We start from the raw sequence: 12,500 nt of genomic DNA on the forward strand, positions 1-12,500 counted from the left end.
AAACTTTCACAAGAAACACTAGACTAGCTGAAAACATTATCAATAATTTTCCCCACTCTTTATCTGTGCCTAAACCTAAACATAGATTCCATGATCAAAGCTTCTTTCTTAGAACTGCACGCCTGTGGAATTGTCTTCCGTTTTCCTGCTTTCCAGCTGTCTATAATATGGTTGTCTTCAAGTCCAACGTGAACAAGTTTCTGATGAGCCGTTCCACTTAAGTTAACAAATTTACTGAACTTCCATTACTATTGATTACTATATTGTCCTTTTGACTACTCTACACTCTTTAACCCTTATCCTTGAGTGGCCAATCGGCCTTGATAAGTGGTGACGCCTATGTAAAAAAAAAAAAAAAAAGAAAAGTCACTAAACATGAAATGAAATACGAAATCATATAGAAATAATTTTTTTCAAAAAATTATTTCAGTTTTCACACTTCTTGTGTTGTCATGAAACAAAAAAAAAAACCTTCAGTTTCATAATTCAATTGTAGCTAGCTTGTTTTATGAGACACTAGTGGAGGTACCTGGCATTGCCTGGGTGTTGAGAGGTTTTATGGTATGAGCAACAGAGCCCTAAAAAAATGTTTCAAACAAAAAAAAATTAAAGTTAAGTAGAGTACCCATGCAAGTGGAAAAAAAAAATTGTAGTAAGCAGGTAAGCTCGAACCTGTAATGCTAATAGGAAAAAAAAATGAAAAAAAAATGAGAACGGTTTAGTTGTCATGCCCACTGTGACAAACAACATTGGTGACATTCAAAATAAGACCAGTCATTGAAAAGTATATGATGATTTTGCAAAAATGTCAACAAAAAAGTAACCTCTTCTTGTAAAAAACGGTCCAGTTGACGGTGAGAGAATGAATGTTTTTGGACAATTTTTGGATATTTGTCAGCCAAGAGGCTGAGCTTTCAAACAATATCAATTTTGTCAGTGTTGGTCACATGTGTCGAAAGTTTTAGCGAGACATACAAACATACACACACACTAACAGATATTTATATTATAGGGTGTGCCCGGCATTGCCCAGTTGTAAAAGAAAAAAAAAGTTTTCGGAGAAAGGTAGGCTCGAACCCTCGCCTTGAGGTGAATAGCCTGATGACTTACCACAACGCTACATGGGCAGAGAAGTGACGAAGGGTGAAATTAAGCGTTTAAAAAAACGGGTGGTTAATCATCAATGTGTGGTTTTCTAGGTCAAACATCACGCCATAGTAGTAGTAGTAGAGGAATGATAAAAAAAAAAAAATGACGACCTCGTTTTATAAATCGGACATATTATGATTTAGACAGTATATAAAAAGTTCTAAGACATAGTGACCCCCTCGAGCACCCCCCCCCAAAGCCTTTGGCGAACATACGAAAAACATGCACATGCACACACATTTTCGCTTTTATATTATTGATTATTTACAACAAAATTATGTGAAATAATTTGTGAAAGACATTCTATTTAAGAATTAAAAAATATATATTAAAGAAAACTTTATTTACAGAAATGTAAAAAAATATTTTTAAAATTATTTCCGATTGAATGTATTTAAAATATTCAAAAAAATATTTGTAGAAATGTAAAAAATAAAAGTTTATTATTTTTTTTATTGTTTCATGAAAAAACAAGAAGTGCTTCCGTATGCTTTCATATTTCATTTCATGTTTAGTGACTTCCATTCCATATTTAGCTAAACTGAATCCACTTCTGGCATCTTAACTTTGTATACTGAAATCTCAAAATATTTTCCACGATCCCAGATTTTATTAACAGCAAATAAAAAACTTTACTGAAAAATAAAGATAAATTTCAAGAAAAAAAACATTACATATATTGTCTTTAATTATTTGCTTTTGTTCATTTCCTTTTTCACAATTCAAGCTTATTCCTTTTTTTTTACATGGAGGTCACCACTTATCAAGGCCCGGAGGCCACTCAGGGATAAGGGTTATTGCGTGTACAGTAATCAATGAGATAGTATTGTAGTAATCATTAGTATTGGAGATTATTTAAGAGGGCGGTTTGTCAGGAATTTGTTTATGTTGGACTTGAAGACATCCAAGTTGTAGTCAGGTGAGAAACAGGCAAACGGAAGAGAGTTCCACAGTCGTGCACTTCTGAGAAAGAAGCTCTGCTCATGGAATCTACATTTGGATTTAGACACAGATAAAGAGTGGGGAAAATTATTGACAGTAGTTTCAACTAGACGGGTGTTTCTCGTGAAAGATTGGCGAGGGGGGACAAGAGATTGGAGCTCAGACGAGCACTTGCCTTGGAAATGATAAAACAAAGACAGGCTCGCAACGTCTCTTCTGTGGGAGAGAGGCTGCAGGGAAGAGAAAAGGGCACCTCCCCACTAAGCTACGAAGTCTATTTTATACTCTGTCAAAGCAGGATAGGCTGTTTTTAGCAGCTCCTGCCCAGATGTGGCACCAGTACTCTATCCTTAGACATACTTGGCTTTTATACAGATAGAGAATTGCATCAGTAGTGAGATATCTTCTGGAGCGGTAGAAAGATCCCACATGGTATACAGTCTTAGTAAATAATGATGTACTAATTTGCCAGCTGTGCTTCAAGAAAACAACCATATCCTTTTATCTCTGGATTATTATAATATTCACATGCATTTTTCTTTGTTTTATATGTCATTTCACGGTTATACTCAGCTAACATACTTCCTAACTTCCATTGTGGCTGCTACCAGAAGCGGTGACAAGGCAAATCAATTCCTTTGCTTTTTTTCTCTCATGCCTACATCTCCCCTGTGCATGTACTTTTTTTTATTATTATGTTTTTCTGATAGTTTTTTTTTTTTAATTTAATAATCATTGAAAAGTTTTTCAATTTCATTTTAATTAAAATTATGGAAATTTAATTTTTTCAAAGAATTATTGAAAACACTTTTTGTGCTTTTTTTTTTTAAAGAATTATTTAAAACACTTTTTAAAAAAATTTTTAAACTATATTGAGGATATTATGTATTGGATATGTTTTTTTCTGTGATGTTTGAAATTTTGTTATTTTGATTTCAATAATTTTATTTTCATACTTTCATAAACATATTTATTATATAAATTCAAATAAAAAAAATTTTGCTTTTAAAATTAAAAAAAACAATTTATAATTTCATAAATATATTTATAAAATTTCAAATAAAATAAAAATTTATTTTTTAATTTTGTTATTAAAAAGGACAAATAATTGTTATTTTTATCTGTATAATTTTGTTAATTTTTATTGAATATTTTTCATTAATGTTATTTTCTTCTATTTTATTTCAATAAATTGATTCACAATAGAAATACTGAAGAACAATAAAAGTGAAGGAACTTATTTGCCTTGTCATTGCTTTTGGTAGCATAAGATAGGAAGTATGTTAGCTGACTATAACCCATTTCACTTATGTATGTTTCATGTTCTTTTTTTTTTTTTTTTCCAAACTTTTAGATTGAAAGCAAGATGGTGAAATTTCCATTCTTCTTCCTCCATGTCAAAACCTGAATTAAGGCAGCTACTGATCTCAAATGTACAATGTGCCCATGTTTACTGCCACTAGATGAACGACTAAAACTGTTCTGTCAGAAGAGTGCGAAACGTGTTTTTATTATATTTTTTTCATCGTATCTTTTATTTCTTAACCCCCCTATTTCCACTACTTGATCATGTAGACACGACAGCAAGTTAGTATTTTGACCAGATTATGACCAGAAACAGATTTCAAATTTTGGCCATTTTTGTACAGATTTAGTTTTATAGTAATGTGCTCTCTCTTTAGATTGGACCTAAGTTAGAAAAAATATATGTGCCTACATATGTCAACTGATAAAAAGACGATGATGGGCAAAAATGCATACATATTTTCTTGATGTGCCATTTACTGTTGCGGTGTGTTTTAATGAATTTCCCATAAGGGAATAAAGACATCAACAGAATAATTTTAAGCCAAAATAGATGGAGAAAAATAAATTTATTCTTTATTTATTTTTATATATATATATATTTTTAAAACAAAATTACAAATTCAAAAAAAACTAGAGAACATTTTGGGCCCTTTTAGCTAGGAGCAAAGTGTAGTATTTGTTTTGATACTATACTTCGTTTTTTCTGCCCTTAGTCAATGAAGAAGAAATATTTCTAGGACTGAGGCAATTTTAATTTTTGTCCTAGTCCAGATTGCCTTATGTCTAATTCAGCCCTCATGAGGAGGCAAGCAAATAGAGACTCATTTGGATCACATATAAAAAACAAAAACATTAAAAGGAGTCTCAAATCTAACAGGTCTCACACTATCGACCATCCTCCAACCTCTGCCCCATCGCTGTAATATTCCATCCCTGTGCCTGTTTTACAAGTACTTTAATGGAATGTGCTGTGATGAACTCATAGATAGCACTTGTGCTCTCTCAACATACTCAACTCATGACTAACCCGAAAGACAACAAAATCCCTTTACTTTTGAAGTCCCTAGATACTTCTACTCTAATATTTCTCTCCTTGAACTGCTAGACTTAAGACTGTACTAACCTGCAGAAGTTCAAATGTAATGTGAACAGATATCTCACTGCTCAACTTCCCACAATCTCTCATTAGACATGATCTCAAATAGTAGCTTCTTACAACCAAGTGACAATATGCCTTCTTTGGGATGAAAAAGAGTTTAAAAAAAAACCATAAAAATATTATAAATCAAAAATACCAAGTAAAATAAAACTGATAAAATGCTTGAAATTATTTCTAAAAACGAATAAGTGTAAATAAAAAAACTATCATCATTTTGAAAATAGGCAACAATAGATCTATCATCATGATGACATGCACATCTTTGGTTTTAGGTTTTATCATCTTGGGTCTAATCTAAGCAACGAGCACTTAATATGTTATCAGTTAATACTTAGTAATCATATAAACAATTTTACTTTTTTCATTTAAATGAATCATTGCAAACTCATTTAGCTAGTTAATGATATTCACAAATTAGCTAGTGACTTTTTTAAATTAATGATTATTTATATGTGTATGTGTGTATGTGTGTTTTATCTTTGCAAATTCTACTTTTACATATTTATTTAAAAAATACTTTTATCTTATTTCAAGAAGAAAATATTTTTCTATTTACAAAAAATTCTATCATATTTTATAATAATTCAATATCTGAACCACTTTCTGCACAAAATGTAATGATTTAAAAAAAAAAAGAAAAAATTATTTATAAAAATTCAGGCATTTGAATTCCTATTTAAGAAAGAGATCATTTTCATAATTTTTTTTCAACCTGAAAAATTATAATTAAAAAAAATCAAAGTGATATTTGCTCTTAAGAAAAACTTAGTAATTTAGAACCTGATTATTTCAGAAAAAGAATTGCACAAACAACAATACATTTATTCGATGACATTCTATATTATGGACCGCTTCATAGCGCAGTTCAAAATCATGACTGGAGGCCTATTGACAAATGTTTGATTTTTAGGGATTTTTTAAAGGGAATTATGAATTTTTGAAAAGGAATCTGAAAATACATAGAATAACATTCTGAGCGGGGGGTACCCAGCGTGGCCTGGGTGTTTGTAGGTGTGTGTGTTGGGGGAGTGATCAAAACAACCCTGTTTTAAAAAAAAACGTTGGCCGAGTGTTTGGAGGTGTAAAAGAAAAAAAAAGTTTTAGTAGGAAAGTAGGCTTGAACCCCAAACCTTTGACGTGAAGATGGAAACGAAATGGAAAAAAAACCCTGGGACCTAGCCATCTCGGCCACGAGCGAGTAGGAATGAAAAACTTCTTAATTCAACATTTATAAAATTAAATTAACAGGTGCGAGAACCTTAAGTCGCGTGATGTTTGACCTTGAAACATGACGCGGCTGTAAGCCAGTTTTTGCTTGTTTTGTACTGAAAAGCGAAAGATACACGGGACGCTCTAAAAATCTGGAAAAAATAACGCGTGAAAGTCGGGCAAATTAAATAGACAAGCGACCCTCGTTCGTAACTCATATATATTATCATTTAGACTTGATATAAAAAGTTTTAAGAAGGAATGAGCCAACCGAAAAGTTCAGACATACACAAAAAGCGAGCACACACACACACACATACATACACACACATTTTCGCTTTTATATATATAGATAACATTCTGACCAAATGTGAATGTAAAAAAATATGTTGAAAGATAAATGCAAATATTTTTTTGTTTTTAATCCTTTGAGATGAGGCTTCGTAATTTGTGAATTCATTCTTTTGTGAACTGTTATCCTCATCTTCATAGTTGTTGTTTCACCATGTTTCGGTCAACCCATCCTCTGATCTTCTTCAGGTGATTAACTGTGATGGGATAGGAATGCTAATTTTTGTAATTGTATCCTCAGTAATTACTCCTTCCATGTTTCACTACGTTTTTGCCAACTAATTCTCTGGCCTGTTTTTTGAGTAGGATTGAAACCACTATCTTTAGACAATGTTCACCTGGAACCATAGAGATTCAACATCTTTATCCACTGCACCACAGGCCTCTGAAAAAGGTTTGAGGATGAGTTGGCCGAAATGTGGTGACACAACAACAATAATTATGAAGATGAGGATAACAGTCTGTAAAAGAATGAATACACAAAATATTTTTGTTGTGGAAACTAATAAGTATTAAACAAAAGAAAAAGGCAATTATGATGTCTTGCAAAAGATATGATCCACATTTTCATTTATCTTTAACATATCTTATTCTCCGATATTGGTCACAATGTTATCGATGAAGTTTCAATTATAGTTTACTTCTCCTTCTCCTCCATCATTATCATCATATTGGTATTAAGATGCTGTGAGTGTCCCAGACTTCAGGGTTCATAACACCAGTCAACATCTTACACCTGCTCTCCATACAGTCTAATCCAAAATGGTTGATATCAGTCATACTGCATGTGGTCAAATCACTGTTTTGCACTTACATCAGGTCTTCCTTGGTCACGTATCTTAGCATCTGAGATATCCATGCATGTTATGGAGTTGATGCAGAAGGTGGCCAAACCACTTGGGATGCCGAGCACCTGACATCTAAAATCCAACCAATACCAAGCTTCTGATGGAGCACGGTTGAAGGAATCCTTTCCTTGAGTTTGTTTTCACACATTTACCTGATAATCTCTTTAAAAAATCTCTGAAAATCAAACATTTGTTAATTGGCTGCCAGCCATGCTTCTCAGCTGCAACATCTGTAGTAGTGGTCTGCGATATAAAATGTCATGATTGACTTGAATTCATGAACTACAAATTAATTGTATGATTGCATTAATTTTTTCTTTCTTTTTTGCAAAATTTTATCTTTGGTAGAAATTCACTTGTATAGTGCCTTCTCTAAAAAAAAAAAAGAAGAAAAACAAAGGGTCTAAAAAAACAGAAATTTTTTTTTAATACCAAAGTAGCTTTCAGATTTATACAAAATATATTTCCTTTTCAAGCAAATAATATTCGCATTCTATATTTTATATGCCAGTCTAAAGCACTAACAACTTTGGGATAATTCTTTTTTTTTTTGTAAATTCCATTTACATTACAGATTGATTGATTTTTTTATTTAATTTTTTTTTTACTGAACATATGGGTGCTTCTATAAAGACAAAAAAATATTGAATTTCAAATCGAACAAATGGTACCTATGTAATTGTCAGTTATCAAATAGTAAAATATTCAAATATTATGAAAAACAATAAGATAGAAAAATAATTATTCATGAAAAAAGTACCTCAGGGGTCGATCCTTGGACCTTTATTATTCCTGATATTCATAAATTACCTCCCTGATAAAATTGTTTTGGAGATATGTATATTTGCTGATGACACCACTCTCTATAACAGGCGTGAGGGGAAAACAAATGAACACATATCTAAGGAAATGGCAGAAACACTAGATAGAGACCTCCAATCAGTAATGGAATGGGAACAAAAATGGATGATCACATTTAATGCTGCCAAGACTAAGCTTGTTTCCTTCAATAATTACAAGAAACTTTCTCTACCACCAATAGCAATGGCCAAAAACACATTACCTGAAAGTATTTACTTTAAACTTCTCGGCCTAACATTCACAGGGAACATGAACTGGAAAAGCTACATTGAGAGCATTGCCAAGGCTGCTGCGAAGAAGGTGGGCTCTCTCTCTACCGTGCTAGAAAACTACTTACGCTTGAAAGTATCCTGTACCCTTATAAGGCCACCATTTGCCCACGTATGGAGTACTGTTGTCACATTTGGGCTGGTGCATCTGCTACTAATCTCTCGTTCCTGGACAGGGTTCAAAAGAGAGTTGCCAATCTGATAGGTCCTGAACTGTCATCTAAGCTTCAGCCTCTGTCCCATCGACGAAATGTTGCATCCCTTTGCCTGTTCTACAAGTATTTTAATGGTGAATGCTCTGACGAACTACAAGCACTTGTACCCCCTCGATGTGACTACCCCCGACAAACAGCTGTCCCACCCCTTCACAGTAGAGATCCTTAGATGTAAGAAAGCCTTTTACTCCAATAGTTTCTTTTTTTTTTTTTTCTTTTTTTTTTTACAAGATGGTCACCACTTATCAAGGCCTGGAAGCCACTCGGGGATAATGCTTATTTTGTGTACAGTACGTTAATGTTGAGATTTGATAAAGTGTCTTACTTAAGGGGGTGGTCATCAGGAATTTGTTTATGTTGGACTTCAAGACATCCAAGTTGTAGTCAGATGGGAAACAAGCAAACGGAACAGAGTTCCACAGGCGTGCACTTCAAAGAAAGAAGCTTTGTTCATGGAATCTACGTTTTGGTTTTGGCACAGATAAAGAGTTGGGAAAATTTTTGTTTTTTCCCCAGAACTGCTAGACTTTGGAACTCCCAACTGTACTGATATGCAGAAGTTCAAGTGTAATGTGAACAAACATCTTGCTACTCATCTCCCTTCATAATGCCCCTGAAACTTATGTCCCCAATAGTAGCCCCCTACTTCAAAGTGGCACTGTGCCTTTGGGATGAAAATTGAATTAAAAAAAAAAAAAGAAAATAATTTTGTAACATCACGCTTTTTACTACATAACTCAAAAGAAAACATTTACCTCTCCTGTCAGAAATATCATAAGTTTACAATTTCTATCAGAAATGCATGTCATATGACGCAGTAAAATCAACACATCAGACAAATCATAACTATTTGGATATTTTACTATTTGCAATATGACAATTACATAGGTACTGTTAGTTTTACTTGAAATTCAATATTCTTTTGTCTTTATACTGCAGAAGCATCAACATATGTAGCCTATTTAAAGCAGATAAAAATTACAATTTAAATTATTTTTGTCATCAATGAAAATTGTAATATGATCAGTGATATATTTTTTTCTTTTTTAATTAAAAAAATGTTTCCCTTTTATTAACAGAAGTGATTATATTTTTACAATATAATTCCTTTTTTGGCAAAACAAGTTTTGTATAATTTTGAGAAATCCTTCACCCATGAAGTTGTATATATGGATAAAAAGTATTTGAACATTTAAGAAATATTTTTTTAATATACAATCAGAAAAATTCATAGAAATGTTAAAATAATTTGATGATAAAAGCAGCTTTAATAAGCAATTTTTTCTTTATTAATTATTACCGACAGAACTATTAATAATGAACTGTGCAAACACTAATAAAACAAGGTGGAGGTTGATGTGTTTAAGTGAGGAACACTTCAATCCCCTACTAATTGGCCTGTCATCATTTTGTTGGCAGAAACCACTTGAGTCTCTCATTGACACATTGTGAGTAGACAGCGTCTCTCAGTAGTGGTAGCAGTCTTCTTATTATTCCTTTTTGCAGCTTCTTATTATTATTCCTCTTTGTGGCTGCAATAATGAAAGCAATTAAAAAAAACAACAAACAACTCCATTATTTGATCTGGGTTTTGGTTCACTTTTTGCAAGTGCATTGCAATAAATTGCAGCTTTCCCTTCCAATTTTTGTTGAGGTAACTGCTGCTTCAAAAACAGATGTCTGATTATTTTGACGATGATCTCCCAAGGGACGGATTCAATCTCGCTTCTTTCTAATATGCTTTCTTCCATGACGCAATCCCAGTACACATCAGCCAAAGTTATCATCTAGTCGAAAATTCTCATGTGAAATTTTCCGTTTCTCACACCAAAAACTCCAACTCCCTCTGTAACATCATCCAACATATTGCTACAGGGGGAAGTTGGGGGTTTTGATGCGAGTCCACAGTTCAACCTAAATAAAAAAAAAAAACAAAAAACAAACCCATCACCGAATGAAAATGTCATATGCCAAAAATAAATTGCTCAAGTTTTTTTTTATAAAGAAAATCATTTTAAAATGATTAGTGTGAAATCAGTAGCATTACAAGGCTGATCTTGCACATTTGAACTATCATGGAGTTGTCTGCTCTTGTTATTTCAAGATGGCTACATGAGACTGGTTCTTTTTGCTTACTCATAAAATTTGATTCTCTTATTTAAAAATAAAACTACTTGATCAATTTATGTTATTTTTGAAGTATGAGACATCTTCATCTCATGATGGGTACATGCATCATAAAGATTTTTTCTGTACTTTTGCTATTTTTATTTAGGTTGAACTGTGACTTGCACTGAGTTTTTCAACAAGCAACAAACAGAATTTGTGAATCAGGCATTTAAAGCAATGTTGAGGTATTCTTACAAAATCAGATTCAGTAGATATAAAATCCCAGAAAACATGATTTGAAGATTCTTAGTGTTTCTGAAGAAGAAAAAAATATCTCATATTGTGAAGCTAGCCCAAACACAAATGTTAATTGCAAACCTTGGCATAATGCAACTAAATATTGAAAAATACAATCCATATCCAAATCCTTACTTATTTTCCTTTTGGTTTGTATTTTGTTTCTGCATTTTATGTTTAAAATTATGTTTTTGTTACTTTGATATGAAAATCCATAAATAACAAAACTAAAGTATATTAAATGAATATTTGATATGAAAATCCATAAATAACAAAATTAAAGTATATTAAATGAATATTTCATAAGTGTTCAATTGCTTGTCACAACCAAACTTTCTAAAAATTTCTTTAAAAAAATAAAAAATGTATATCATCAGTAATTGTAAAATACATTTAACCAAATTTTCAAACAACGAATATTTTTTACCATTCTTATTTGAATAATTTACTTTGTTAAATTCTGATGAATTCCATTTTTTTTAATCACTCTTACCTTTAAAATCTGGAAATGATTATAAAACCAAGTGTGTCTTATTAAATGAAGATTTGGTATTTGTCTGCAACCAAAAACTATGTCATTTCTCAAAAGATTTATTCAGTAAATAATTCAACTTTTGACAACAAAATATGATTATTAAAGTTAAATATAAAAAGTTCACATAAACATTTACATAAATTATTTTTTTATTCAAAAACTTTGAGATTTATTTGCCATTTTTTTTTTAAATGTTAATACTTCCGTTACTATCTACGTATATTCTGTTAATACTTCCGTTACTATCTCCGCATATTCTACAATAGAGCTTAAAATCAGATGCCATATTTATTATTTCTGTAGACAAAATACGGATTAAATCTTGTTATCTTTCCCCTCTGATCATAAAAACTGTCACATAATATTTTCTTCTTTTTGGAAACGAAAGAGAAAGCAATTAATTTATTTGAAATTTATGGTTTTAATATTTTACTAAGAAGGACTTTCGCCTATTCCAAATCTAGAATAATATTAGTTTGGAAAGTATTTAAGTGAATGACTTAAAAATTATTTTATTCAATAATTTGCTTTTTTACCACCCTTTATAAAAAGTTTACTTGGTTAAATTGTGATTTTATTTGTTTTAATCAATTTATTTTTAAAATCCATAAAAACAAGTAAATGGAGATTTGGTATCTGTTTGTAATCAAAACTATGAAGAGTTACTGAGAAAAAAGATTAAAGAATTCCTTGTCTTTCTTATGCAACAACACATGTCTAGAGGTTGCTTTAGACGTGTGTTGTTATGCAAGAATAGTTTTCAAAATAATCATCTAAAAATAGAAATTAGCAATGGGACAAATCATTTTAAATAACATAAAAAGAGTTGTTTCTTTCATAAGTTAAAAAAATGTGCAAATAAAAATTGACTCCACTGTTGGGTTAGGGTTAGTTATTATTACTACTCATTCAACTACTTTTAACAAAATCAGTCATGCATTAACAAAAAATTGGCAAAATTATCACAATAAAATTTATCATTCTCTCCTTCTCTTATGTGTGAAATGTTATTATGGGTGACATAGCAGATATTTCTGACACAACTATCAGATGAAATATAAAAATTTACAAACACACTGATTATTATCAGTGTTTTAATTATTATTATTATTTAGTTAGTTTTTTTTTTGTTCAGTTTTTCAAGTAAATTTATTGATCATGATTTTTTTTTTCCTTATTTAAACACATTTCAAATGACTCAGTGAATTGTTTTATATTTTTTTTTAAATTTGGATAAATTTTGTCTTC

At 31.3% G+C, this 12,500-nt stretch overlaps 1 protein-coding gene across 2 annotated transcripts in view; it reads left to right on the forward strand.

Annotated features, from left to right (window-relative positions):
• LOC145287754 (uncharacterized) overlaps positions 1 to 3,944 on the forward strand; it is a 144,240-nt gene extending 140,296 nt beyond the window's left edge. Inside the window, exon 12 of one of the 2 annotated variants that reach the window (XM_080136343.1) lies at positions 3,446 to 3,944. In XM_080136343.1, the coding sequence (XP_079992469.1) occupies position 3,446 (1 nt within the window). In that variant the 3' untranslated portion in view covers positions 3,447 to 3,944. The remainder of the gene's footprint in view (positions 1 to 3,445) is intronic. The other variant, XM_080136505.1, reaches the window with a different exon arrangement.
• The last annotated feature ends 8,556 nt before the right edge of the window (positions 3,945 to 12,500 follow it).

Source organism: Euprymna scolopes, chromosome 1 (assembly GCF_053919585.1).
Source record: "Euprymna scolopes isolate OS-2025 chromosome 1, ASM5391958v1, whole genome shotgun sequence".
Lineage (NCBI taxonomy): Eukaryota > Metazoa > Mollusca > Cephalopoda > Sepiida > Sepiolidae > Euprymna > Euprymna scolopes.